Below are 24,015 nucleotides of genomic sequence, written 5' to 3' on the forward strand. Positions count from 1 at the left end.
TGTCAGAGGCAGTTTTAGCAAAAGAAAGTGTGGTTTTGTCTATGAAGGAATATTTGGATGGTCACTTTCTCCTAAACATTTCTTACAGCCCTCTGCCAGCTTGAATATACTAGGGTTGCAATGATACACAAATTTAACAATACAATACATATTGCTGTTTTTGTTCCACGATACGATACATTTTCGATACAACATGGAGAAAGAACATGATTTTAATTTCCCATTTATCATTCAATCATTCAACAAGCTAACTTCAACTATAGCATGGCGTTGTTTCCCCAGTAGCTATAAACACAAAACGGCTCGGAATGGTTTTTAAAATAACATCTTAAATTCGATTCACAGCTCATATCGTATCAACAAAAGGAAAATTACTGTGTGTATTGTGAGACAACACAATATACTGCTGTTAAATACAATTTATTCATAATGGAATATCTCCATCTCTGCTTACAAAGACAAATTAGGTATTAAAAAGCTACAATCAACATTACTGATAGAAATTAATATGAAATGTATTTTTTTTGCCAGCAGTAACTATACTTTTATAGCTATGCGTTATCTACTTTATAACTATACTTTTATGCAGTATACTTTTTATCATTGGCTTGAAACTTGTCAACTGATGCTTACATTTCTCCCATCAGGTACTTCTGACCTGAGCCCATTCACAGCTGATCCACGGCAGTTTGAGCGTCAGTTCCCCAGCCTGTCTTCTCTGACCGAGACACGCTTCTCCAGTCCCAGGATGCATTACCCAGGGACGTTTACCTACACCCCCACCCCAGTAACCTCAGGCATGTCTCTGGGAATGTCCACCACCACTCATTACCACACGTACCTCCCTCCCCCATACCCCGGCTCCACCCAAAACCAGAGTGGGCCCTTCCAGACCAGCAGCACACCATACCTTTACTATGGCACTTCGTCCGGCTCATACCAGTTTTCCATGGTGCCTGGAGGTGACCGCTCACCCTCACGCATGCTGCCCCCCTGCACCAGCGCCTCCACAGGCAGTTCCCTCATCAACCCCAACCTGCCCACTCAGACTGAAGGGGGTGAGGCAGACGGCAGCCACAGCAGTTCCCCTACTGTCCTTAGTTCTAGCGGCCGGATGGACGAGTCTGTATGGAGGCCATACTGAGAGGGTCCTCAACAAAGGCCATCAAAGCATTGCTCACGTCAAAGGTGTAGTGTAGTGGTTACCAACCATAGTCCTAGAGTACTCTTCTTCTCCATATTTTAGTATTTCCCCTGCTTTAACATACCCACTTCAACTCAGGAAGGCTTCTAATGCAGATCTATGCCCTAACATTAATTAATTAATTCAGTTAAATTATGTTTCTTTAAGAAACATTTCAGGGCAATGTTAATTTTCAAATTTCATCATGGTATGATTTTATTAGATCAGTCATGTTTTTATTTTCTTTGTTCATTTGAAAATAAGTTGTAAATTTGATCTTGGATAAAAGTATGAAAACACATAATACTATATAGTAGTCAAATTAGAAATGACTGTAGCATTCCAAAATCAATGCAGTTAAACTGGCAACCCACAAAATATGGAGGGAAAAGAACTTAAGGTCTATGTTTGAGAAACATTGACATATTGTAAGAGCTAATCTCTGTTGTAAGTGTCTTTATGGAATTGGTTTCTGAAGCACACATTTGTAAGGTACAATGGTTATGTGTACAGAGCAGTGTATTTTTATTACAATCTTATACTTTCACACAACCCTAATTGGGAAAGAGCAAAGGCATTACTATGAGCTGCCTGACATTCCACTGCAGAATCAGTGCTAGCTGTACAAGCAAACAGTCACTGAACTGTCATAAAGAAGAACTTTTATTGTTTTAGGTATGCGTCTTCCAGGCTATTAACTGAGATTATTTTCATACTAACTCAGTATAATTTTGCATTTTTTTAACACTGAAACTTTTTTTTTTAAATTTTTTTAATTTTTTTTTTTATTTATACATGAAAGGTCAGCTATTTTAAACATTACCTGATGACTATGTATATGCCCTTGAATGATCTTAATTTATGTATAAAATTGTAGCAGATAAAGTCTGATTAAGAAGCAATATAAGCCATATAAACTTTAAATTATGCAAAGTGGTTAGAGGGACAAAATTTAAGATGCTTGAATAATATGTTTGGGGAGGATAAATAACTTAAATGTATATTTACTCATTAGTAATTTAAAACTTTGTTAGCATTATTGTAAAGCAATCAAATATTCAATATGTAAACAATGAAGGAAAGAGAGTAAGTGGTCAGGCTCTGTCCTCAGATCGATGTACTTTTGTGGCTTTGTGTTCCTTCATAGACAGTAGTATGCTTATCATGGGCCAGTTGGTTAATAAATGATGGCACTTACAAAAATACAAAGACCCAAGTCTTGAACTGAGTTAACCATTTATTTACACATACAGTATGTGGCATATTCTGCTCTCAGTTCTTTTTCTGACTGTGTTATCCAATGTTTATCACGTTAATTTATTTTAAATTACTTTTTTATTTAATGTTGTTGAGTGATTACAAGCAAGACCAATAGCATGCAGCCATTGCCTCAGTCTTTCCATGTTCACATGGACACTGCCTGTTAACACTACCGTTAATTTTCCCTTCCAGTTTACATCAATCATGCCCTTATGAACGCAATATGTATTTAATTTTATAGCCTCGTCTTATACCTTGAATGCATGCACATGATTCATCCAAGTGATCGGCCTTTGCTTCTTAAACTGGACCATTAACTGTGTACTCATGAAGTCAGGTGAACACTATGCAAAGCTGTTTGAATTACAAAAACTATGAAATGATTTCCAGTGAATTTGCATCTCAAATGTAATTGTGCTTTTGTGCGTCTCAAAATGTATAGTAACGAGTAGTACATTTACTTCAGTTATTCTATGTTGGTGGGGGAAAGCCCTTTTTTGATATGAAGATTTGAAAATGTTCTATTTCATATGGCAAACTTTCTAAGCAATTGATACAACATACAGACAATCGGCTGATCTAAATTACTATGGCTAATTTGCATAAATTTCTGTTTCTAATTGTGAATTTATTTATTCCTCAACAAACTTTAATGTATCAGGATTGATTTCTTACTGACAAGAGATTTGCAAAAAAATGGAGTTGATTTTATATTTGTAATAATGTGATTTTGTACAAGTTTTAATCAAGGTCTTTGTATGTGTATTCTGACAACAAGTGGTACTTCATTGTTAAATCGTAAGTTAAGAGGCTGCGGGCAGCACCCTGAGAAACCAATGTAATTTTTTGTAGTTTAAGTTTACCTGGAGCAGAGCACTTCTTTTTTCCTACTTTTATTTGTTTTTGTCTAGTTTTTGAATGAAGCCTAAATGCTATGAGGTAAAGGGAAGCTAGCCGTGTAGACCGCTCAATATCACAAGGCTCAAAGGTCATTAGGGTCCTAGCAGAAGCACAGGCAGAACTTGAAATGGAAACATTACACATAATTTACAAAGTACATTAGCCCACTTTTTAGGTGATGTTTTCAATTATAGGTAGAAGAAAGAAATATTCTACAATATTCTTGTGTATTTCAGCATTTTTTATGTTAGCATACAGGTACAATAATAATAGGGTTTTCATTAGAGTACAATGTGGTGGATGTGACTACAGTGACTCTAGGCCTCAGACTGGTCACGTGGCTTTCTAGCATCTGTCTTTCGTGATTTTATTCCTTTTTTATTTTTTAAATAATGTATTTTGGCTGTGAGAACGTTTACAGTACTTCAAGCAGACTTTAAAAGCCTGTGCACTGTTACCATGTCCTTACTTATTGCTAAAACTGCTTTTTGGCAGTATTTAATATTACCGTAAGATTGACTTTTCTGTTTGAAATATATGTTTAAGTTTCATCACCAATGCAAAGCCAAATGCTAGTGATTATGGACAGTGGAGTGTTTGCGTCAAGCAGTTAACAAATGTGAGGCTCAGGAATCCTCAGCTATAAAAATGCCCCATAAGTAATGTATGTAAGAAGCTGTGGTTGACATATCCACTGCCGAATTCAGTTCCACAATTTTTCATTTGCAAGTGAAATGCACCACATACTGAGTTTTCTGTTTGGTGGGCTTCACAGTCCTTCAGGGATTTCTTGGGGAAATGATGTATGTATGGAGTTAGGCATGCAGGTTGAGAGCAGAAGATAGAGAGCAAAGTCTTGCCTTTTATTTCCAAAGCATCAGTAAATTCACACAATTACATTAGAAGGTCTAGTCTTTAGTTGTTGTTGTTGTTTTCTCTAAGTTTTTTTGTTTGTTTTTTTACAGTTTTGAGTTTGGCAGCAATTCAAATGTTCAAACTGGCCAGCAGAGAGCAGCAAATATTTCTGCCTATTTACTTTTGCACTCTCAAATGTTTAACATTACTCTCAAATACAGTGTTTTGAACAAAATACTCTAGAAGTAAACCCTTCACAATTTAATCCATGAATATACATTTTTTTAAATAATCTTGAAAACTGTTTAGTTTTTAACTGATTCAGAACAACTTTTGTTTACTTGTCTTTGCTTTCCATGCACATACTGTACAGATCTTAATGTTGAGTTCATCAGACAACTTAATTTGCCATCTAACCTTGTTCATTAGTTTAATTTGTTATTTGTGGAACTTTCACCAGTTTTTTGTGGGACTAACCATCCTGTAAAACCATTTGCGATTGTTGAAGGTTTCTAATGATTGTATCATTGGTCTTGGAGAATAAAATCTGCATTTTGTTAAAAAAAGTGTCATCTACATTCTGAACACAAAACCCCATAATTCTGGTGAAATTAAACACAGAAGTTTCAGAAAATGACATGGTATTACTAAATCCGGTCAGTGGACCACTTCTAAAATGTCCCACAGGAAATATATTATACTTTTCTTTATTCAGTTGCACTCTGGATATCTGTATGTTTGACTGTACAGCAGGTGCTTCCTAAGAAAAATAACTAAGGTTGCAATCATCATGGGCAGTGGGAAAACCACTTCAACTGGCTTTAACAGACTTACAGTTAGAAAAACAGGCACTCTGGGACCATTGGTGTGTACATGCAGGGACTGCAGTTTATGCAGTATCTCACAAGCCATGATTAGTTCACGCAAATTTACTCAACGTCTCCACTAAATTGTCAGCTGACATTTGGTGGCCAACAGCTCAATGATCTGAACTGGACCATTTAGTTGATTTTGAGGCCCTCAGGTTGAGAACACTTTTGCAGAGACTCTTTGTCTGGATTTTTCATTAACACTTCCTGTTGGGCTTGTCAAAATAGTATTAGCCTTTTTCACATATCTCCGACTGGAATTTGGTCTTGACCTGTCTCCAGCCCACTGCTATGCTCATATTCTGATAAAAGATAGCAGATGGTTATGCCAAAGTTCATTGAATATATTTGTTGATACCTGTATGCGTCTAATATTGTGTATGGTAAGACCTAAGTCCCTCCTCCAGACATATTTGACTATATTGTACATTTCCGCCAATGACTTTCACAATATACAGGGTGGGAAGCACCAATGTCCCATTGAACATCATGCTGTGATTAATCCAATCTGGTTTCTTTGATGAAAAGGGTCTGTTAATACAGCAACATTTTTAAACACAGCACCCACTGTTTGTCTAAAGCTGCACCGAAGGCCCTTTAAACAACCTAAGCCATGAATGCAAATATCCTACAGTTCAGCTTGCACCAATGTTTGGCTTGGAAGACATTAGTCAGGAAACTAAATCGTATTACTTGCTAATAGCCAACTTCATAAAGTTACAAATGGGTTACTCTACATGAAAAAATAATACAGCACAATAGTTTATTGCAATTCCGACTTGTAGATTTTAGTATGGTACCTCTAATATGGTAAACGGCAAACACCAAGAGATTGAGAGTCTGACCACTACATCATTGCTGTGACTGTCTACAACAAGCAATGTTGTAGACAGTCTGCTCCAAAAGGCATGTCCAACACAAGATGCACAGAGGATTTGAGCATAAAGCACATCATCCTGGACCTGTGCAGCTCATGAATCTGAAAAGCGGAGAGGCCAGGTGATGAATGAATCTTAGTCAAAGACCTGCCAAAAACTGCGGTGTCCAAACCAACAGAAAGTCTGCGTTTCCTCGCTCACATCTCCCGTCTTTATTTTAGCAACCCTGATTTACGCATCATTTCCTATATTTCTCCTTGGATGAAATACGAGGGGTCTGGTTTCGCCACTCTGTTTGTGAGGGGTCAGTCATTTCTCATAGACCTTAAGCCCCTGGCTGCTCCAAATCATTTTGCAAGCAATCACAGCTCTGCCTTGCACCATCCTGGGCCTTGCTGGCAATGTTCCAATGACAATGCCCCAATGCGTTTTTTACAGGGTGGAAGGAGGAATGGGGAGTGTACTCAAAATCTGATGGCTCAAACTTGTGGTGGGACATCTGAAAATAGAGCCCCTTGGTGTTGCTGGGCTGTCTGAGGGCTGCAGACGGGGCTGGTGATTTATGCTGGCAGCACAGCGGCTGCTGTTGGTGAAATATTTGCTGCCACCGGGAGGGGATCCGGACAAATGAAGTGTGAAGCTCGCGGGAGCTGAGGGCGGCGGCGAGCAGGTCACTAAACACTTAGAGTACACTGGCTGAGAGCATAGGAGGTTTTCATGAGGGCTGGTGGGGCTCGTGTGGAGAAGAGAGCCATCACTTTATCAGAAAGCAGTTCATCAGCTGTGCACTCCAAATGACATCTTATTTATCTGTTAGAGAATGAAAGGTTATGGCACAACCACATTAGGTGTCCTGGAGTTTATTGGTCAAAAAAGTAAACTGAATTCAAAGGGGAAGTTGGCAAGTGAACTGGGGAAATGTGAACGCAAAATGAAGTTGAAGAGAAAGTGGATTAAAACATTGCGGAAACTTGCAGGGACTGTACAGGACACAGAAGACGTCAAGCTACACAATTCCCCACAATGGGATCCAACAAGTAAAGAAATACTGCCCTCATGTGGATTTGTTTTTAATCATTTTCAAATTACAAAAACATTCACGGTATGAGACCTAATTCTGCATTATTCAATCACTGTGATAGGAGTCAGAAACTGCAGTGTCTACAACATAAACATGGCTTTTTAAGCTACGATACATAATGACTAGCAGGCCTATATTTGTCTGTGATTTTTATGTTACGTAAAGTTGATTATGGCAGATTTGTGGTAAAATGGAAAACGTTTCTGTATGGATTTTTCTGCTTTTCATAACCCTAATATTTGATTCTCTGCCATAGGTTATTGAAAATACATTCTGGCCAAAATATTATCTTAAAACTATGTCTCAGGCCTCAGCTGATCAATTTCATGTGACACTTTTCTGAGAGAGAGCTTTAAGAGGCATTATTTATTTGGACGTTTAATTCTATAGTGATAACTATTTCTGTAAATCATAGCGAACCTGCAAGATGTTCTGCCATGGTGAATTTAATATACATTAATGTGTTACATACAATATAGGAAAGCTCTGGAATTTTCATTTTAATATTGGTACATTTTCAAGTAGCATTCTATAAATGTATTATTGGACATCATGTAATATATGTAATATATACATGTAAATGTAAGAGCATGGATATTTCTGCGTAGACAAAGTAATTATTTATTTATAACAACATATTTTTCATGAAATAAAATTAATACCATTTCTACCATTAAATATAATAATATAAAACCTCTAATATTAAATTAGATTGTTGATTTAGCTAGCTAAGTAACACAGACACAGAGGTTGGTTACATTTTCAACACTTCCATTACCATATTGTACAAACGTAGTGATAAATAGCCTACCTCACTCATATCGTAGATGTTAGCTGCTGGTTGCACTTTTACCTGAAGGCGGCCATGATCGTTTCCTCTCCGTGAAAGGAGGTCGAAATTGAATCTAATCCAAGTCTTCAACTGTGAGTAAGGTGGAACCAAATTAAGATCTGAGTGGTAGTTGTGTATTCAGGAAAAAAGCAGAATATAATTTTCAGAAGTGTACATCTCTCAGTAGTTTCCCAATTATTTTTTTTATCGCTAATTTAATAGTTGGGCGACGTGCTGTAACGTATCAGGGTACGTTTTGAACTCTTGACTGCTACCTACGAAACTCGCTCTTCCAAATATTTAAGATTTTGAATTGGTCTAGTACCTCATAGTGTCTATAGATTTCCATAAGGATATATTAAAAAAAAAAAAAAAAAAAAAAAACAAGCTACAGCTATTTACTCTTTTCAGGCTGTTCTCCTCAACAATAGAGGCATTTTCCCGCCAGTGACGCTATTAGCCTTCTGATTGGCTAAAAAGCTCGGGCTCTTTTCTTCTTTTTTTGTACGCAGTACACACCATAAAAGAATGTGTTTTTTTTTTACCTAAAAATTACTTGTGATTCCGAACTGACACTAATATAGGAATGCATTTACATTCTTTTGTATATATCAGTACATATTTATAATATTTTAGTGTGTTAGCTAAACAAAAATTACATTTATTTCTTAATAACCTACTGGCATGTTATATCCAGAAGCGCAGCTAAGCGAACATCGGTTGATTCATTTCTGCAGGTAGAACAGTTCTTCACTACAGAAGGAAAAAATAATACAGACTTTAGTCTTCATGTAACTTATGAATTAGAATAAACATGATTCAGTACTTGAATACAGTAGTACTAAATACTCATTTGCAGCTATTTGGCATAAAAAATGTGACTTAAAAATAGACATTGAATTTAATATTTAGCCAAGTCTCTTTGGGTAAATGTGTGCGCTGTGCCCAGTCAAAAAGACAAAGGCATGATTCATAGCAATGATGAGGCTTATGAGTGCACCTCGTAACAGAGATTAGTAGTGACACTATCATTATTATCATTCCAATTCTTCCATCAGGCTGCCAAGACCACAAAAGTGGCATTCAGAGGCAAAAAGTTTTGAATCCAAGAACGACTCCAGGTCTCAACAACCCCATCAAGAAGGCTTCACATCACTGTTTAAACATTGTGTTAGCAAACATCAGTAAGGCACTTATAGCACAATCATAGTTAGAATCGATGGATATATTCTTTTTATGTTTACTTTGTGTTTATTGGCTCAAAACATGTTTATGTTTCACATTCTCAAAGACATTATGAAATTGTAATACTTGAAAATATATGAGCAAATAAACACATTTGAAATGTATATACAGCAAATATGAAAGCAAGTGGATTTGTGCTCTTAACAGAGAGGTTTTTTATTTTATTTACATTTTTGGAGGCTGGCCTTATAAGCTATGTTCTAAACAGTGAGATTGTTCTCAGAAACAGGAAAGTGTAAGTGATTCAAACAGCCAATGGAAGTGAAAGTCCAGGCCAGGTCTGTGTTACATTGCTGAGAAGAACACAGAGCTCTATATTCCTGTATTTATTTAGCATTTGGTATGTGTCTAACACAATCAGTAGTGCGTCAAATCAATTTCTATGTTTTCCAATAGACCACTAACACACAGCTTTGTTTTATCTGTGTCTGTAAATCTGTGTTGTAATATCTGTTATAATACCTATATTAGTTGAATTGTAGTACACCAGTGATGTCCTTAGAGCTTTCTCCCTCTCAACAGCCTGCCTCAGACCTGGCATGGCTGGCAGCCAGTGGACAGACATCAGACAGGGAAAAAGTTGGTCAATAAAGGGAAATTCAGTCATATCCACAAATGATGTTATGAGTCAGAGATGGTGGGTGGCAGCAGCCCAGGGAAACCATAGTATACTGATGTGCCAGCAGAAATCCTAATCTTAGCTTGGTGCCATGTATATCTCCAATCAGCCTCTCTGCATTGGATGGCTGGTTTTAGATCCCAGAAGGAATGCTTTGTGGATTCAGTTTTCTATGCACTGTAAGAAGTTAAAATACTATGCAGCACTTTTGGGTTCTGGTGGTGGGGGCTCTATTTGGCTGGAACCTCATCTGGAATTAAAGAGTGTAGCCTGATCATTTTAGTTTTTAGAGGAAAGTAAAGAAACTGTGCAGAAGAACAATATGGTCCAATCTAGAGCTTGCTGCAAAAAAAATCTCAGGGTTCTTTAGTATTTTCTCGTCAGTGTAATAGCAAACCCTTGTTATTCTACTTTTTTATTCTTTATTGGTCACTTATTAAACACTGATGATGAATTGATCAACAGAAACAAAAAGCTTATTACATTGAAGTCACATTAAAAAATAGTAAAAATCTTTCCTTCTGAAAGTTATCTATATCTGGTTGCAAAACTGTCAACTTGGAGATGTTCATACATATTGAATTTTCCCCTTTCATTTGAACTATGTCTGCTTTGTAAAGCTTTTTTAGGTTGTTAGGGTCTTATTCCATATTATTCACTTGTTTAGCCTTAAGCATTATTGTATTGTGCTTTATGTAATCTGGTTGCTGAGAATACTAGAGCAAATTCCAAATAACTAAATTTTAAATCTTGGGAAGACACCCATTAGTTCACAACTATTCACACATCATTATTTTCTCCCTTTTTTTTTTTTTTACAGAAACCCACTTTCTCCCACCACAGTGGGAGAAAGAAAAACGTGCAGAACAGCAGTGAGGCCCTGTTCTGACACCTCGGTGGAAGCAGTGGAGTGCCAAATGCTAAACAAACACATGTGTGTGAAAGTGACAGTGTTACGGCCTGTCGAACTCACCCTTTCAATCTGCCACAGTCCACTGCACTCCACAGCGGCCGAACAGTTGCCTCAAAGAAGCCTGCGCTCCGGCCATGAAAGACCCCCTCCTCCGCCTACTGAGTGCCGGCAAGATTTAAAGTGAGTCGGTGGATGTGTCCCCTTTCACACGCACTGCTGGTCAAAAGTTTGGGCACACCCGGCCTTCTAAAGTGTTTTCAATAAATGGCCATGTTTGTGATAAGTATATTCAACAGAAAGCTTTTACAGTTGTACAGCTATTCATATTACACGGTGATATGCTGTAAATAATCTTCATGCTTCCTCAGACGCTACACATGTACACATTCATATTCACCTCTTTTGGTTCCTCTCACGCTGGATCTATTAGACCTGCTCTTTTTGTCTTTCTCAGAAATGTAGGGGCAAGCACATGCTTCCTATTCAGTGCTTCTTTTTGAAATACTTCTAACACAATGCCACTGAAAAGTGAAGAATGCCAAAAGAGAATGCAAACTTTCCAAATCTGTCACCTCAGCTGAAAGATGTTTATGTTATGTAGCAGCTTGTCTCAGTTTGTTAAGTTTATAACACTGTCAGGATTCTTCTAGTTTAATTCTGATTTGCTATCAGTGCTCCTGCATATACACACTTCCATGTATTGTTTTGTACTGGTCTCGTTTCATTCTGATTAGGGATGTAGTGGGTCTGGAGCCTACCTGAAATCATTTGGCACAATTCAGGATGGTATCCTGGACAGGGCACTACTCTATCACAGGGCATTATATTGCTCAGAACAAATAAGAAAAAGTGTGCCCATAATTTTAACAAGCAGAATATTTTAGTCTTTTTTTTTTTTGTTAAAACACTAAATGGGTTTGTGAAAAATTAGTGAGGTTTCTGGTGTGGGGTTGATGTGGCAGCTGCTGTAGTAAACAGCTGCAACTGTAAAAATGTACATTAAAAAAAAAAAAAAAAAAAATATATATATATATATATATATATATAAATAAAATTTTAAAAACTGCACCAGTAAGGAAATCTGTGCATGGGGCAATGCTGCTCAAATCTAATCAAGTAGTGGACGGATGCCACATGGAAGCATTGAATGGAGTATGTTGAAATGAGGGCATTGCTTGAGGGCTAGATGGAAAGTTAACATAGTGTAGATGGGAAAGCCTATATGCTGCTCATGAAAGTCCCAACAGTCAAATTGGCGCAGGAGGAAAAATATTCTTCCCAAAGCAAACAATAGTGAATGCCATCATATACACCCTCGGCATGAACACATCTAATTTTCCACCATAAAACGTGAAACTGCTTGGATCTTTTCATGAGGTGCAGATGGACAGCAGTGAAGTCTAAATCAGGATCTGACCAATCTATACCCACAATTACCCTGCTGTTTGAAAGAGGGGTGAGCTGAAACATTTGGTATTATTTAGAGCCTGTGCAATGTCACTGATGCACAACCAGTCCTCAGTAACAAATCCAACAAGGACTCAGAAGATATTACTGCTGTGCTCTGCCCAGATCCAGCTCCGTGTATTAACCTATAATTATAAGGCTAAAGCCAAAGCTTGTTTTTGAAAAATTTTTACTGAACTACAGGTTGCCTCCATCAAGGATGACTTGACTGCCCGAAAAAGCCTCTGATGTTGGTGACTAGAGCTTGCTTGTGGCGGGCTAGCATGCCTCTCGCCTGGCCTTTTGGCACTGACCATGGCTTGGGCTCTGCTTTACATTACCATGCATGTGGACTGGGTTTAGAGCTATGAAAATGTAATTGCCACTTCAGCATAAGTTAAGTCATGTGGGACGTGAGAACTGCTAAGCAGTGGCCTCATTCTTATTGACACCATTCGGTTCAGGGAAGCACTAAATAAACGTAGCTATAGGGTCCATTTAATGGACAAGGGTCTGAAAGGACAAACCATCATTTTAATTCTACTTATCCCATAACAACCCAATATTCCAATAGTTTACAACTGTATACAGATACGCTTCCTGCACAAGTGGTTTTCACATAGGAAAATCCATGTCTTTACAGGTAGAAATCCATGCTTTCCAGGTGATTTTTACCAGAGGTGAGTTACAAAATTGTAAGCTCTATTTCCTCTGTGGTTTTAGGCCTGGATTAGACTTGAAGGACCCACTGAGTCCCATTGCTGCTTTATGCTTTAACCTCAGCTATGTAGGTAACAAAGTAGAGCTGAAGTGAAATTTAACATGGTAAAAATGGAATCAGTGTTCTCTCCGTGTCCGCGTGGGTTTCCTCCAGGTGCTCTGGTTTCCTCTCACAGTCCAAAAACACACGTTGGTAGGTGGATTGGCGACTCAAATGTGTCCGTAGGTCTGATTGTGCGAGTGAATGTGTGTGTGTCTGTGTTGCCCTGTGAAGGACTGGTGCCCCCTTCAGGGTGTATTCCCGCCTTGCGCCCAGTGATTCCAGGTAGGCTCTGGACCCACCGCGACCCTGAACTGGATAAGGGTTACAGATAATGAATGAATGAATGAAAATGGAATCACTAAAAAAATGCTTTAAGTCACAAAGGCTTTCTCTTAGAATTGAATATTAAAGCTATAGTTTGGCAAAAGTAAATAAAATCTGCACAAATTCCCACTTACCTCAAATGCGGTCCACCAAGACAGTTTTGTCATTTTGTCATCATGTGAGCACTCAAAGTGTAATGTGGATTTCAATTAATAAAAGGTTATACACAGGAAATGAATAAGAGACTGTATGTTCAGATTCAGCAGTTTATTCGTGGGGACCTTTAAGATAATACATGTTTTAGAGTGGGTCAGAAAGGGAGAAGGGAGCAGTAGTTAGTTAGTAGAGGTTAAAAAAAAAAACATAAAGTACTGTAAACAATTAGTGTTTATTTGAATTGATTGTTGATTATTATCCAACAAAAACTACGTATTTATTTGCTAAAAACAAATAAACAAATAACACCAGACATAAATAACATTAGAATAAAACCAAGTAACATTGTTCCAGTGAGTGTGATACTCTGTGTGTGAATGTGTTGGTTTAAATGATTCCAAATCTCTCCTCGCGGAGTCTGTATTGTTTGAGGTTATCATCCAATACCTAGTGATTTTAAATAATGTGTGTGCTGTTGATTTAATTTTAATTTTTATGCAATCAAGTAGAATCTGAACAAAATATTGTTCTTCAAACTCACTCACACCTACTACTTTATAGAAAAATTCTCTCATATTTCTTATTGGTTTTATATTATTATGATGCTTGTATTTACTTTATAAAAGCACCAAATTTACTGAGAAGGCATTAGTTTAAATATATATCATTATAGGTGCCTAAGGCTTCTGCACAGTACTGTATAGAAAAAAGACCCATTCTCTAAATTGCTTTTAGTTTTTGCTGCAATGTGGCATTCATGTGGTCATTAAATTTCCTTTCTTTGTTAGCGACTTTAGCTCCAGTGCAAAACTAAGGAATTCAGCTTCTGATACTAAACATGCCTTGGCTGATTGAGTTAATTCGATGCAGGGAACCAGATGGAAATTTGTTCCAATATAAAACTAGTTCAGTACAATACCTTATCTTCCCTCCTGAAAAGAATTGATTATTATTTTTGAAAACAGGATTCGGATATCATAACACACTTCAATACATTCATGTAGAATATATATCACAGTGTTACATAATGCCAGAGAGTCCAGATGAGGATTTTTATTTATTTACTTTTTTTGGCTGGAAGATAAATAGGGATAAATAAAGATAAATTGGGAAGAAGAGAGTAAATATTATTAATTAATTTTCTTCTTTTTTTTACCCACAGGTGCATGGTGATGTTTCTGAGATCATGGGATAGCAGGGATTTTAATAGAAAATGAACTAGCCAACATGGTTCAGGTGAAGTTTATATAAAAATGAAACAGGTCCTGCCTTGCGCCCAGTGATTCAGTGTACAGTGAACAGAACAAACACTAACAGACAGCAAATGACCGACTGGATGGATTGATGGATGGATGGATGAAGCAGATATTTCTTAAACAACTTTTAAAATCACTATCATTATCAAAACTATTAATAGTTTTTTTTATCATTAATTTCATTATTAAATCCACAGGCCTGTTCTAATTGACATGTCCAACATTGATTAGGAGAAATCGAGTAGATGTTCTAAGAAATGAGATATGATACCTCTCAGTGTGTTACAGATAAGTGCTGAGTGACAGAAGGAATCCTGGGTTCAGTATGCCCCAGGCTGGACATTTTCTCACCCAGAATGGTGCAAAAACTTGCTTAAGTAATCAAGGAAGGAGCCAAGTGCATGTTTGACAGCACCCCCCAATGTCCCCCTAACCCTATCCCCCCAAGCCCCATCCCCACTGCCCAAATAAAGATTGCAGACACATATACAGCTGGTTTGAATTTCCAAAGAAAGAAATGTGTTGGACAAGGTCTGAGCTGGTGAAAGGGCTTCCTCAACAGGAACTGCAGTAATTAAAGCCCAGGAGGCTGAACACTACGTCCACAGCCCAGAAAGAGTGCTCCGGTTTCACCCACAGCTCCGCCAATGGGATATCCACACACATTGTAGCCATGTTATTCTGCTGTCAGCCCAGCCTGGCACACAGGCAGGAAACCTGATGCAGTGATGAGATTTTTATATACAGGCAGTTGAACTGGAGTTAGGTAGAGCATTTCTTTTGTCACCTTAACTTGGTAATGTAGCTACAATGTAGGTACCTTTATTGCAAACCCTCAAAAAACAAATGTATACACTGTAAACCTGAATACGTTAACAGAACTAAAAAAAAAATAAGGCAATCTGTTGCCATAAAATGTTCATAAATTTAAATGCCAGAAGTATTTATAGACATTTACTTTAAGTGTCTGCAACTTAATTTAATGATTAATACAACTCAAAAAATACTATTAAGTTCTATTAGCTAATTTAACCATAAATACATTCATTGTCTGTAACACTCACAGCTGTGGACACTTCTCCTGCACCTACCAACGTTTGTTTTTGCACTGTGGGGGAACACGCCAAACTCCTCAGGATAGTGACCCAATGTGGGTCTCAAACCTACGACCCTAGGACTCTGGATCTATGTGACAGTGATTCTACCTATTGCGCCACCACCCCTTGCGCTGAAATAAACACCATCCGCCATCTTGGCTGAAAACTGCTGCACTGGTCTCTGTTGAATCAACAGGACTCTGCTAAATCAAAATTTTACAGTTTCACAAATTCAAAAAAAAAATTGTTGAAAGTGATTTGTTTAATTGAGTGAAGCATTTTAATATATTTTAAGTTTAAGAATCACTCAACCCTGTTAATTACTTTGAACATTAGGGTTTACAGTGTAGGCATTGGTGGGGGGGGACAATATTTAAAACATTTTTTCATATATAATAATCTACAAATACGTTTTTAGTTCACTGCGTTGATAACACAGGTATATTTTGTTCTGTGAAGAATCAGTGCTTGTCAAAAGAGCTTTATAAAAATATTTTTATTTGTCAGTGGAAGAGAACTCAACCCACCAATATATGTCCAGAAATACCTGAGTACTCTCCATTTGGGTTTTTATAAACATTACACTAAGATGTACATCCAAAAGTCAGTTCATTAACCAGTAGTTTCAGATACGTTTGAATTAAACAGTGGCAATTATTAGAAAATGATGCGCCTTTCAGCACAATTCGGATCATCCAGTGTATCATATCATTTCTGGAAACTGACTAAAGATGAATTACATAATCCTGGAACATGACATGCTATAATTATGGGACACAATACTGTACTTGTTATATCACTAGATGGCGCTGTCTGGCTGTCTGTACCTTAATTTTCAGGAAGGAGCGAATAAAAAACGCCCTACTGCATAAAACATTGCACGGGTTTTACACAGGAAAACTCTGATCCAGTTCGGTTTCAAACTCTAATACTGTCCAGCAGATGTAGTTAAGCACATTGGGTCACATTAATTGCAAACTTACCAACACTATGTTGAATACACTTTACACAAAACATATTCTGTTCTCATTCTTGGTAAGGTTTCTCAGAACAGTGCAGGAAAACTCAACAGAAACAGGGCACTAACATGGTCTCAGAACATGACACGAAACATTGTCCGTTATAAAAATGATCCCAACCTTGAACTTACTACAGTGAAAAATATTTAGCATAAAACAGACACTGGAGAACACTGTTTCATTCAATACTGGTGACTTGACAGTAGAGCAGAAAAGCAGCAAACAAAAATGCAACTCAAACTACGGCCCGCTGCTCTTATTTGACCTGCCCTTTTAACTACAGCAGCGGCCATCGATGTGGACAGAGAGGAGTGGACAGTCCAGCGACTACTGGGGTGTCCCTCGCAGTCGGGAAAATGACAGTACATTTCGTCGGTGTCTAGTGAATGTATTTCGTACAAATATTTAAGACCTCATTCTCGACTCCGAATCCCTCCTCCCGAGCCCACTCCGGGCTTTGCCGTTTCTCTCTAACGCGTGAGAGGCCGTGGCTGTAAGGAGAGGAAGCGCGTTAAAAAAAAAAGACGCGGCTGCGTGAGAGCCGTCCACATCGCGTCTCGTATTGATTAAGGGACATTTAGATGCGGAACGAACTGCCATCCCGTACTCCACAGTGACACTATTCATTCATTCGTTCATTATCTGTAACCCTTATCCAGTTCAGGGTCGCGGTGGGTCCAGAACCTACCTGGAATCATTGGGCACAAGGCAGGAACACACCCTGGAGGGGGCGACACACACTCTCACATTCACCCATACCTATGGACACTTTTGAGTTGCCAATCCGTGACAATATTCATGACATGGTATTATAGTGTTTTTGTTGTTGTTGTTTTTTGTTTTTTCTAATGTTTTCTTATCTGACTGACAAACTGTGAGCTGGCCCTTTGATGAAAACGTCTGAGGACCCCTGAGCCTGGGTGTTCGTGGTAATTACAATTTAAGTTACAATTAAAATGTTGCTCCCCCACCCCCCCCCCCCACCCCATTCAGAAACAGCTTTCTGCCTGAAATAAGATGAGATACGAGTTTAAACAAACGAATGCAATGGCACAGTATATTCTGAAGCCCATTACAGAGTTGCTGATAATACAAATTCATGCCACTTGCACCAGGGAGAAAAATGGCTTCAGCATGCAAAGTGTACACAGGCAGCATTAAACCAGGCAACAATCTATCTAGGGCATTTAAAGGACCAGTCCAATATGGTGTCCTGAAGGCAACACAATAAAGCTAATATCTCCAACAATCCTTGTGACAGAAGAGTGAATCTTGAACATACCACCTTCTTTCAAACTCTGAGGAGTCTTAATGTAGATTTGTTTATGAAATTAATGCACAGCTGAAATATGGTGTAGGTGTCACTTAGATAGTCTCTTTGCTACATCCTGGTAGGCCAGTTCTATCTCCTTGTCTGCTGCACATGTGTTGATAAACTCGTCCCGTGCATAAGCATTCTGTAGATAGCGCCACACTCCAGTGAACTCCGCTGGTATCTCAAAGTTACGGTACTTCTTCGAAACAACCTGGAAATCAGAATGTATTCATCTCAAAGAACTTCTGCTCTTATTAGACCACTCATCAAGTATTTTGTATCATTCCAAATACAGCCCTAGTATTTTTACTGAAAAAGGACCTATGGTGCCATTGATGCAATATAAAGCAAAGTAAACCCTATAACTAGCAGTCTTGACATCTTACCTTGACAACATGCAGTTTAGGGAGGAGGTTGCAGTCTGCTAGTGTTAATTCATTGCCGTCCAGGTACTTGCGAGTGGAACATTTTTCTTCCTCCATGCTGTTGGCATCAATCTCTTCAGGAAGAGGGGAGTTAAGAAAGTTGTCTAGTTTCCTTAGGGCCTTCAGCAGAACATTTTCAAGTGCTGCAGAGCAACACACAAACCAGATATATTGTGTTGCAGCAGAAATACCTGTCAAACGTCTACACACTTCTGACTGAGTGTGGATTGGGCATGAAGGCCATTTTACATAACACCATAGCAAGTCATTAAAAAGCAATGAAAAAATATTATTCAGTCAAAAAGACTCACTGGAATTAGCCTCTGGCTTTGTATTCTTAATGTATGCAGAGAACTTAGCAAAGATGTCATTCCCTGCTGTGTTTGACTCCTTGTTCTTTGCAGCTAGTTTGGGATACCTTTAGAGGAACAAAGTCATAAAGTATTACAACAATTTCACAAAAAAACAAAAATTTCTACAGTTCTTTCCAATCTCTTACTTTGGTGGTGCTAGCATCTCTTCTAGAAACTCTTCAATCTTATTGACGTCTGTCTGTACTTCTTTATTAAAGGTAAGGAAAGGTGGGTGTGTTCCTGGGGCCAGATTATGGAGATCAGGAGGTTTTCTAAAAAAGAAATTCAAAATACTTTGAATATTTTAAATATTAAAAAACTATTAATATTGTACAGGAGGTTATTAGAGGTTTGTCTATGTGTAGTTAAGTGCCTAAATTATGTAGTTAAGTTTAACCTGGCCAAACTATGAATCTTTTTTTTTATTCGATGCCAGCAATAAAAAACTAACGTTCAAAGCTAGGACAGAGCAACAAAAGACTGGTAAATTTAAAAACAACATTAGTTTAATTGGCAACAGTTCAGTAACACCTTGCACATTCAAACTCATGCACATTAACTCCCAGACATTTTTGAGACATTACCCAGAGGTGCTGTATGTGGGTACACAAATGTCCATAAAAATGACCTTACCTGGATTTTATCCTACTAGCCCCTAATGTCAGTGAGTGCACACACTACACAAACGCCAGCCCATGCCTAAAGCATGCAGAACATTTCCTGTAGTGAGAACACATCTGACTTCATTCTCCGTTTTCAGAGTTTTTCTTTATTTTATATTTGAAAAACGACTTCAGGAGAGGCTGAGTCTTTCAGAAGACAGTGCTTAATATCAATAAAATACTCAGAAAATCTTGAGAAAAAGTCTATAGCAATATACAAGCAAGGCTCAAAACCAGTATTGCATGGCTGTGATTCCTGTTGCCTTCTTTGTGTCCAATTTAATTTAAGACTGAGGCTAATTTTAAAAATCTCCTGTGGCCCAACAAATTAATATTTGAAATTATTTTGGGAAATCATTGATGCCACATCCTTTGAGCTAAAGTATAGAGAAAAACATCTGAATTGTTATAAACACACAGTTCAAAAGCCAGCATCCATGATGGTATGAGGGGATATTAGAGCACATGGCATGGGTGATTGCACATCTGTAAAGGAACTGTTAATGCTGAATGATGGTTATAGGGTTTCTACCAACAGGCTATCATCCAGAAAGCTTTGCATATTTCAGTAGGGCAAGGCCAGTGTGTATTCTGCATGGATTCATGGCTCATTAGTAAAAGAGTTTGGGTTCTAAACTAGTCCAGACCTGTCATCCATTCAAAACAACTGGTGCATTATGAAAGGAAAAGCATTACAACGGAGACCCAAAATTGTTCAGCAGTTGAAACCCTATAACAAGCAAAATTGGGAAAACATTACACTTTCAGAACTACAGCAATAGTTTTCCTGAGTTCCCAAATGTTTACAGAGGGTTGTTAAGAGATGAGGTGATGCAACACAGTGGTAAACATGCTGGAGAAAAATGACCGATTATTTGGAACGTGCTACAGACATGAAATTGAATATGAGCAAATATTTTTTCAAAAAAAGCTATAATCTTGTTTTTGTATCATTTTAAATTAAATGATTTGCACATCAAAGGCTTTTAGTTTCGTTAATATTTTGCACAGCATTTCGAACTTTAACATTCAATTAAAAATTTTCCTCATAAAAAAATGCACATCCAAACCAATGACTATTCAAGATAAGACTGTACAGCAGAGAGGTCTTTGCAGTCTTTCTAACAATGATATGCTTAAAGTCGGTTGAAAATAAACTGAAGCATGCTAATGGTTAAAAATATGACCCAACCTACCCACTGATAGGAACTCCTGCAAACACTTTCACTTTTCAGCGTGCCGTTACCTTTTCAGATCAACAGTGGTGACATTGAAAACAACTCCCTTCAGCCACAGGATCATGAAGAGCCTCTGAGAGAATGGACAATTCCCAATGCTCTCTCCATCACTGCCTGCCTGAAGTAAAGCAAAGCAATTAAACATCAACTATGTATCATACTGTACCATCAACTGAAGACTAGATTCATTTATATGACATTAATATATGTCAAATGAAAGTTTTGCCATTTAAAAATGGTCTATTATCATCATTTTTATCTTGATGACACGATGATAAGAATACAATCATGTTTTTATCATGAAATTAAGTGTCGTGTGTGTTGCTGCATTCATTATGTTTACACCTTGCCACTATGATCTGCTCCTCTTTAAAAATTAAAATGGAAAAGGCTTGTAAATGACCTGAGACCAGTCAAAAACAAAACAACCACCCACGTGAGTCAGTGTCATAAGGCCAGATGCAGGGTTATTCCTTTCTTTAAAGCCATTCACAGCTCCATGAATCAGATGATTGTCCTAATAGCTCATGCTGGTACAGTTACAGTTAATAAGTGCCTTCCATATAAACAAAACAAAGCAGCAACCAAAATCACAACTGAATTTCCACATATGAACCCGGGAGATCATGCTATCCAATAGCAGCATTAAACAGGGCCAGTAAGCCGAGCTGGACACTGGATCCTGGCTTGTGTTGAATTATTCACGGAAATTCCATTACCTGCCTCATTAGTCCTGAGCCCAGAAGGTTCTGGACTGACTTGTCAACAGGACCTTGAGCTTGACTTCATTCTAACCCCCTTCATTTAATGCTGTTTTACCGCTTCAACTTGAAATGCAGCGTTTGATTTTCAAAAGGTTATCTCAGGAGAGTCAAAATATCTAGCCAGAGTAATGGGTTTTGACAGAAAAAAATTGTGGACATTCAAGTACTGCACATATTTGACATAAAAATGCATTGTTAACCAAGCACTAATGAACTATTTTAGGAAAAAATCACTTGTGTATTAACATCTTTTACTTTTCTGGGAAGGCTTTGCCTATATAAGCATTTCTGTGAGGAATTGATGACCTTCAACCCCAAGAGCAAAGGTAGTAGATGATGCTCTAACCATAGCACAATGCTGGGGGGCTTTATACCCTTGTAGCCAACACTTGGCATTGTGCATGATGATCTTAGGCTCATGAAGCATCCTATTTCATTTCATGCTTCTCTTTGAAACTTTTACACGCTCTGGAAGCAGCACTTAGAATGCTGCTGGGACTGTGGGGCGTGTATTGTAGTGTGTGAATTATGTGATGGTATGGTACTGTGCTGTCTTCATCACGCAGTGATAATGGGAGTTTATGACCGTAAACACCTGGATCAAACTTGGCAAGCGAGCTTCAGAAAGAAGCAGAGATCTGATTTAGATTCGTGCAGCAGCACCACAGGGGAATTGGAGCGTGAAGTGTCGATGGAGAGGGAGAAATAATTCAGGAGGAGAGGCCGAACGACGCCAGAGCAAAAACAAGACGCTGCTGAGACAACATCTTGCAATTTTGTTAATGTGTTATGGCTTTACTAACACATTCAGCATATACAGCATTATCTCTGAAAAAGAATATGCCATTAGGACATATCTTTGTGTTTAATATGAACACACCAGGCAACAGGAGCACTGAATGTGTTGTCATCCACTGAACTGTATTAACCCCTTAAACTACAAGGGCCTGCATATGAGCCCACACTTTCAGTTCCACTAAATATATAAAGTGCTTTTAAACTGGTGTTGTCTGGAAGCAGCTTGACAGAACGACAGGAAGCTAGCCCTAAGAGAGCCACCTGATGCCACAGTGGAGAAGAAGAATCACTCAGAGAATAAGGAATAAACCTCAAGGGGAACCAAAACTCAAAATAGGAACCCTTTATACAACCAAGAGCAGTAAGAATGAATATACGTATAATGAGTGTACATTAGTCTGTATCAACATGCGCTGTGTGTGTTAAGAGCTGTGCTAATAAAGTGCATTGAGAGGTTCACCAATGTACAATGTATGTCTAAATGTTTGTAGACAACCTTTATGGTAACTCCAGCCACTTTGAGTCGAGCCCACAGTGGACATGGATGTTCAGCTGTATACAGCTTGTGTAGTCTCCACAGAGCATAAAGCATGAACAGAAATAGGATGCTCTGGAGCAGCTGCACATAAGTCCCATGATACCATGCTCAATGCCAAGCGTCAGCCAGAGGGGTGAAAGTAAAACAGTGTAACATCTTTATCTGGAGTGATGGAGATGCATCGATTTCCTTCAGGAAGAGGTGGAGCAATGCTCGTTATCCAGTGAGACTGAATGCCATCAAATACTCTCAGCCCTCTTCCAACATGTTTTTTGAAGCTAACCTAATACTCATAATTACAGAAGATATGTTGGACCAACAGGTGCCTACAAATACTGAGTACTTAACTCAACATACAACATCAGACAGCTCTGTTACACAACAGAGAAAATGATATATAATCTATAGGTGAGCTAATAACATGCCATTAGCATTCTTACCTTTACAAACAACTCAATGTCAGGATCCTTATCCACTTCATTAGTGGAGGCCAGGTCAGTCATTTTCAGGTTGACCTCTCACTCAGTACTTGAAATAAGATGCTGGTCCGTGGGATGAGTATTCACATGCAAAAAGCAAAGAAGCTCCTGTGCACCTTGATGTACCGTACCCCTACCTGGCTGTAGTGGTGGTCTGGACCCTGCAACAAGTCTGTGAATGTGTGTGTTTGTGTGCGAGAGATGCAGGCCTGTTTTGATTTGGCCCTTGTGGACAGCTGTCACAGTCCAGCCAAAAATAGCCAGCCTAGAAGAGAAGGAGGAGCTCTGAGTGTCACCTCCACTCCTTTCCCTTTCCCTCTCCTTCTCCCTCTGGCTGTCTCTCTCTCCCTACCTCTTGCCTTTATGAGCTGCCCAATGGTCAATCGCTTTTCACCCCCTACTGTTAAAAATACTGCAGCTGAGTCAGCCTCAGGCTGTGGGTGGGCTAGTGATGTCCCTTTCACTGAGTGTGGTATGAAAAGTCACATGGGGCTCTACTAAATGTATGAAGGGTGAGTAATAGGGGAGGGGAACTGTTACATCATTTCAAAATTATACACTAAGGCAGGCAGTGGTATTGTTAATAGTAATAAACTAGACAAGACTGTGCAAAAGTCAAGGGTAACTTGGCCTTTCTTATGAGGAAAAAAAAAACTTGCATCTACAAAAGAGGGATTTTACAGGAGTGTGAAAAACACCTGTGCAATAATCCTGCTGTTTAATCAGCACCTTGATACGCCACACCTG

At 38.4% G+C, this 24,015-nt stretch overlaps 2 protein-coding genes and 1 long non-coding RNA gene across 4 annotated transcripts in view; 2 read left to right on the top strand and 1 right to left on the bottom strand.

Moving 5' to 3' along the window:
• runx2a (RUNX family transcription factor 2a) overlaps positions 1-4,733 on the top strand; it is a 29,173-nt gene extending 24,440 nt beyond the window's left edge. For both annotated transcript variants that reach the window (XM_066668211.1, XM_066668220.1), the window contains one exon: positions 648-4,733. In XM_066668211.1, coding sequence (XP_066524308.1) covers positions 648-1,144 — 497 coding nt within the window. In that variant the 3' untranslated portion in view covers positions 1,145-4,733. The remainder of the gene's footprint in view (positions 1-647) is intronic.
• A 3,139-nt stretch (positions 4,734-7,872) lies between these two features.
• Positions 7,873-15,018, top strand: LOC136694578 (uncharacterized). The gene is made up of 3 exons (XR_010802218.1): positions 7,873-7,950; positions 10,543-10,815; positions 14,487-15,018. It is a non-coding gene; the product is annotated as an uncharacterized lncRNA (long non-coding RNA).
• A 3,039-nt stretch (positions 15,019-18,057) lies between these two features.
• Positions 18,058-23,335, bottom strand: clic5a (chloride intracellular channel 5a). Its single transcript, XM_066680168.1, has 6 exons — positions 23,230-23,335; positions 20,698-20,807; positions 18,936-19,061; positions 18,748-18,854; positions 18,398-18,579; positions 18,058-18,222 (listed from the first exon to the last, which is right to left on the bottom strand). Exons 1-6 carry the CDS (start codon positions 23,290-23,292, stop codon positions 18,058-18,060), a joined length of 753 nt encoding a protein of 250 aa, XP_066536265.1. The 5' UTR covers positions 23,293-23,335.
• Positions 23,336-24,015: the final 680 nt, after the last annotated feature.

The sequence above is a fragment of the Hoplias malabaricus genome, chromosome 1, assembly GCF_029633855.1.
Source record: "Hoplias malabaricus isolate fHopMal1 chromosome 1, fHopMal1.hap1, whole genome shotgun sequence".
Lineage (NCBI taxonomy): Eukaryota > Metazoa > Chordata > Actinopteri > Characiformes > Erythrinidae > Hoplias > Hoplias malabaricus.

Bases quoted from the DNA above. Each gene is read 5' to 3' on its own strand.
- clic5a (XM_066680168.1), bottom strand. From the start codon at position 23,292: ATGACTGACCTGGCCTCCACTAATGAAGTGGATAAGGATCCTGACATT. The intron at 20,808-23,229 runs GTAAGAATGCTA...GCTTTACTTCAG, and splicing joins ACATTGAGTTGTTTGTAAAG to GCAGGCAGTGATGGAGAGAG. The intron at 19,062-20,697 runs GTAACGGCACGC...TTTCTTTTTTAG, and splicing joins ACCACTGTTGATCTGAAAAG to AAAACCTCCTGATCTCCATA.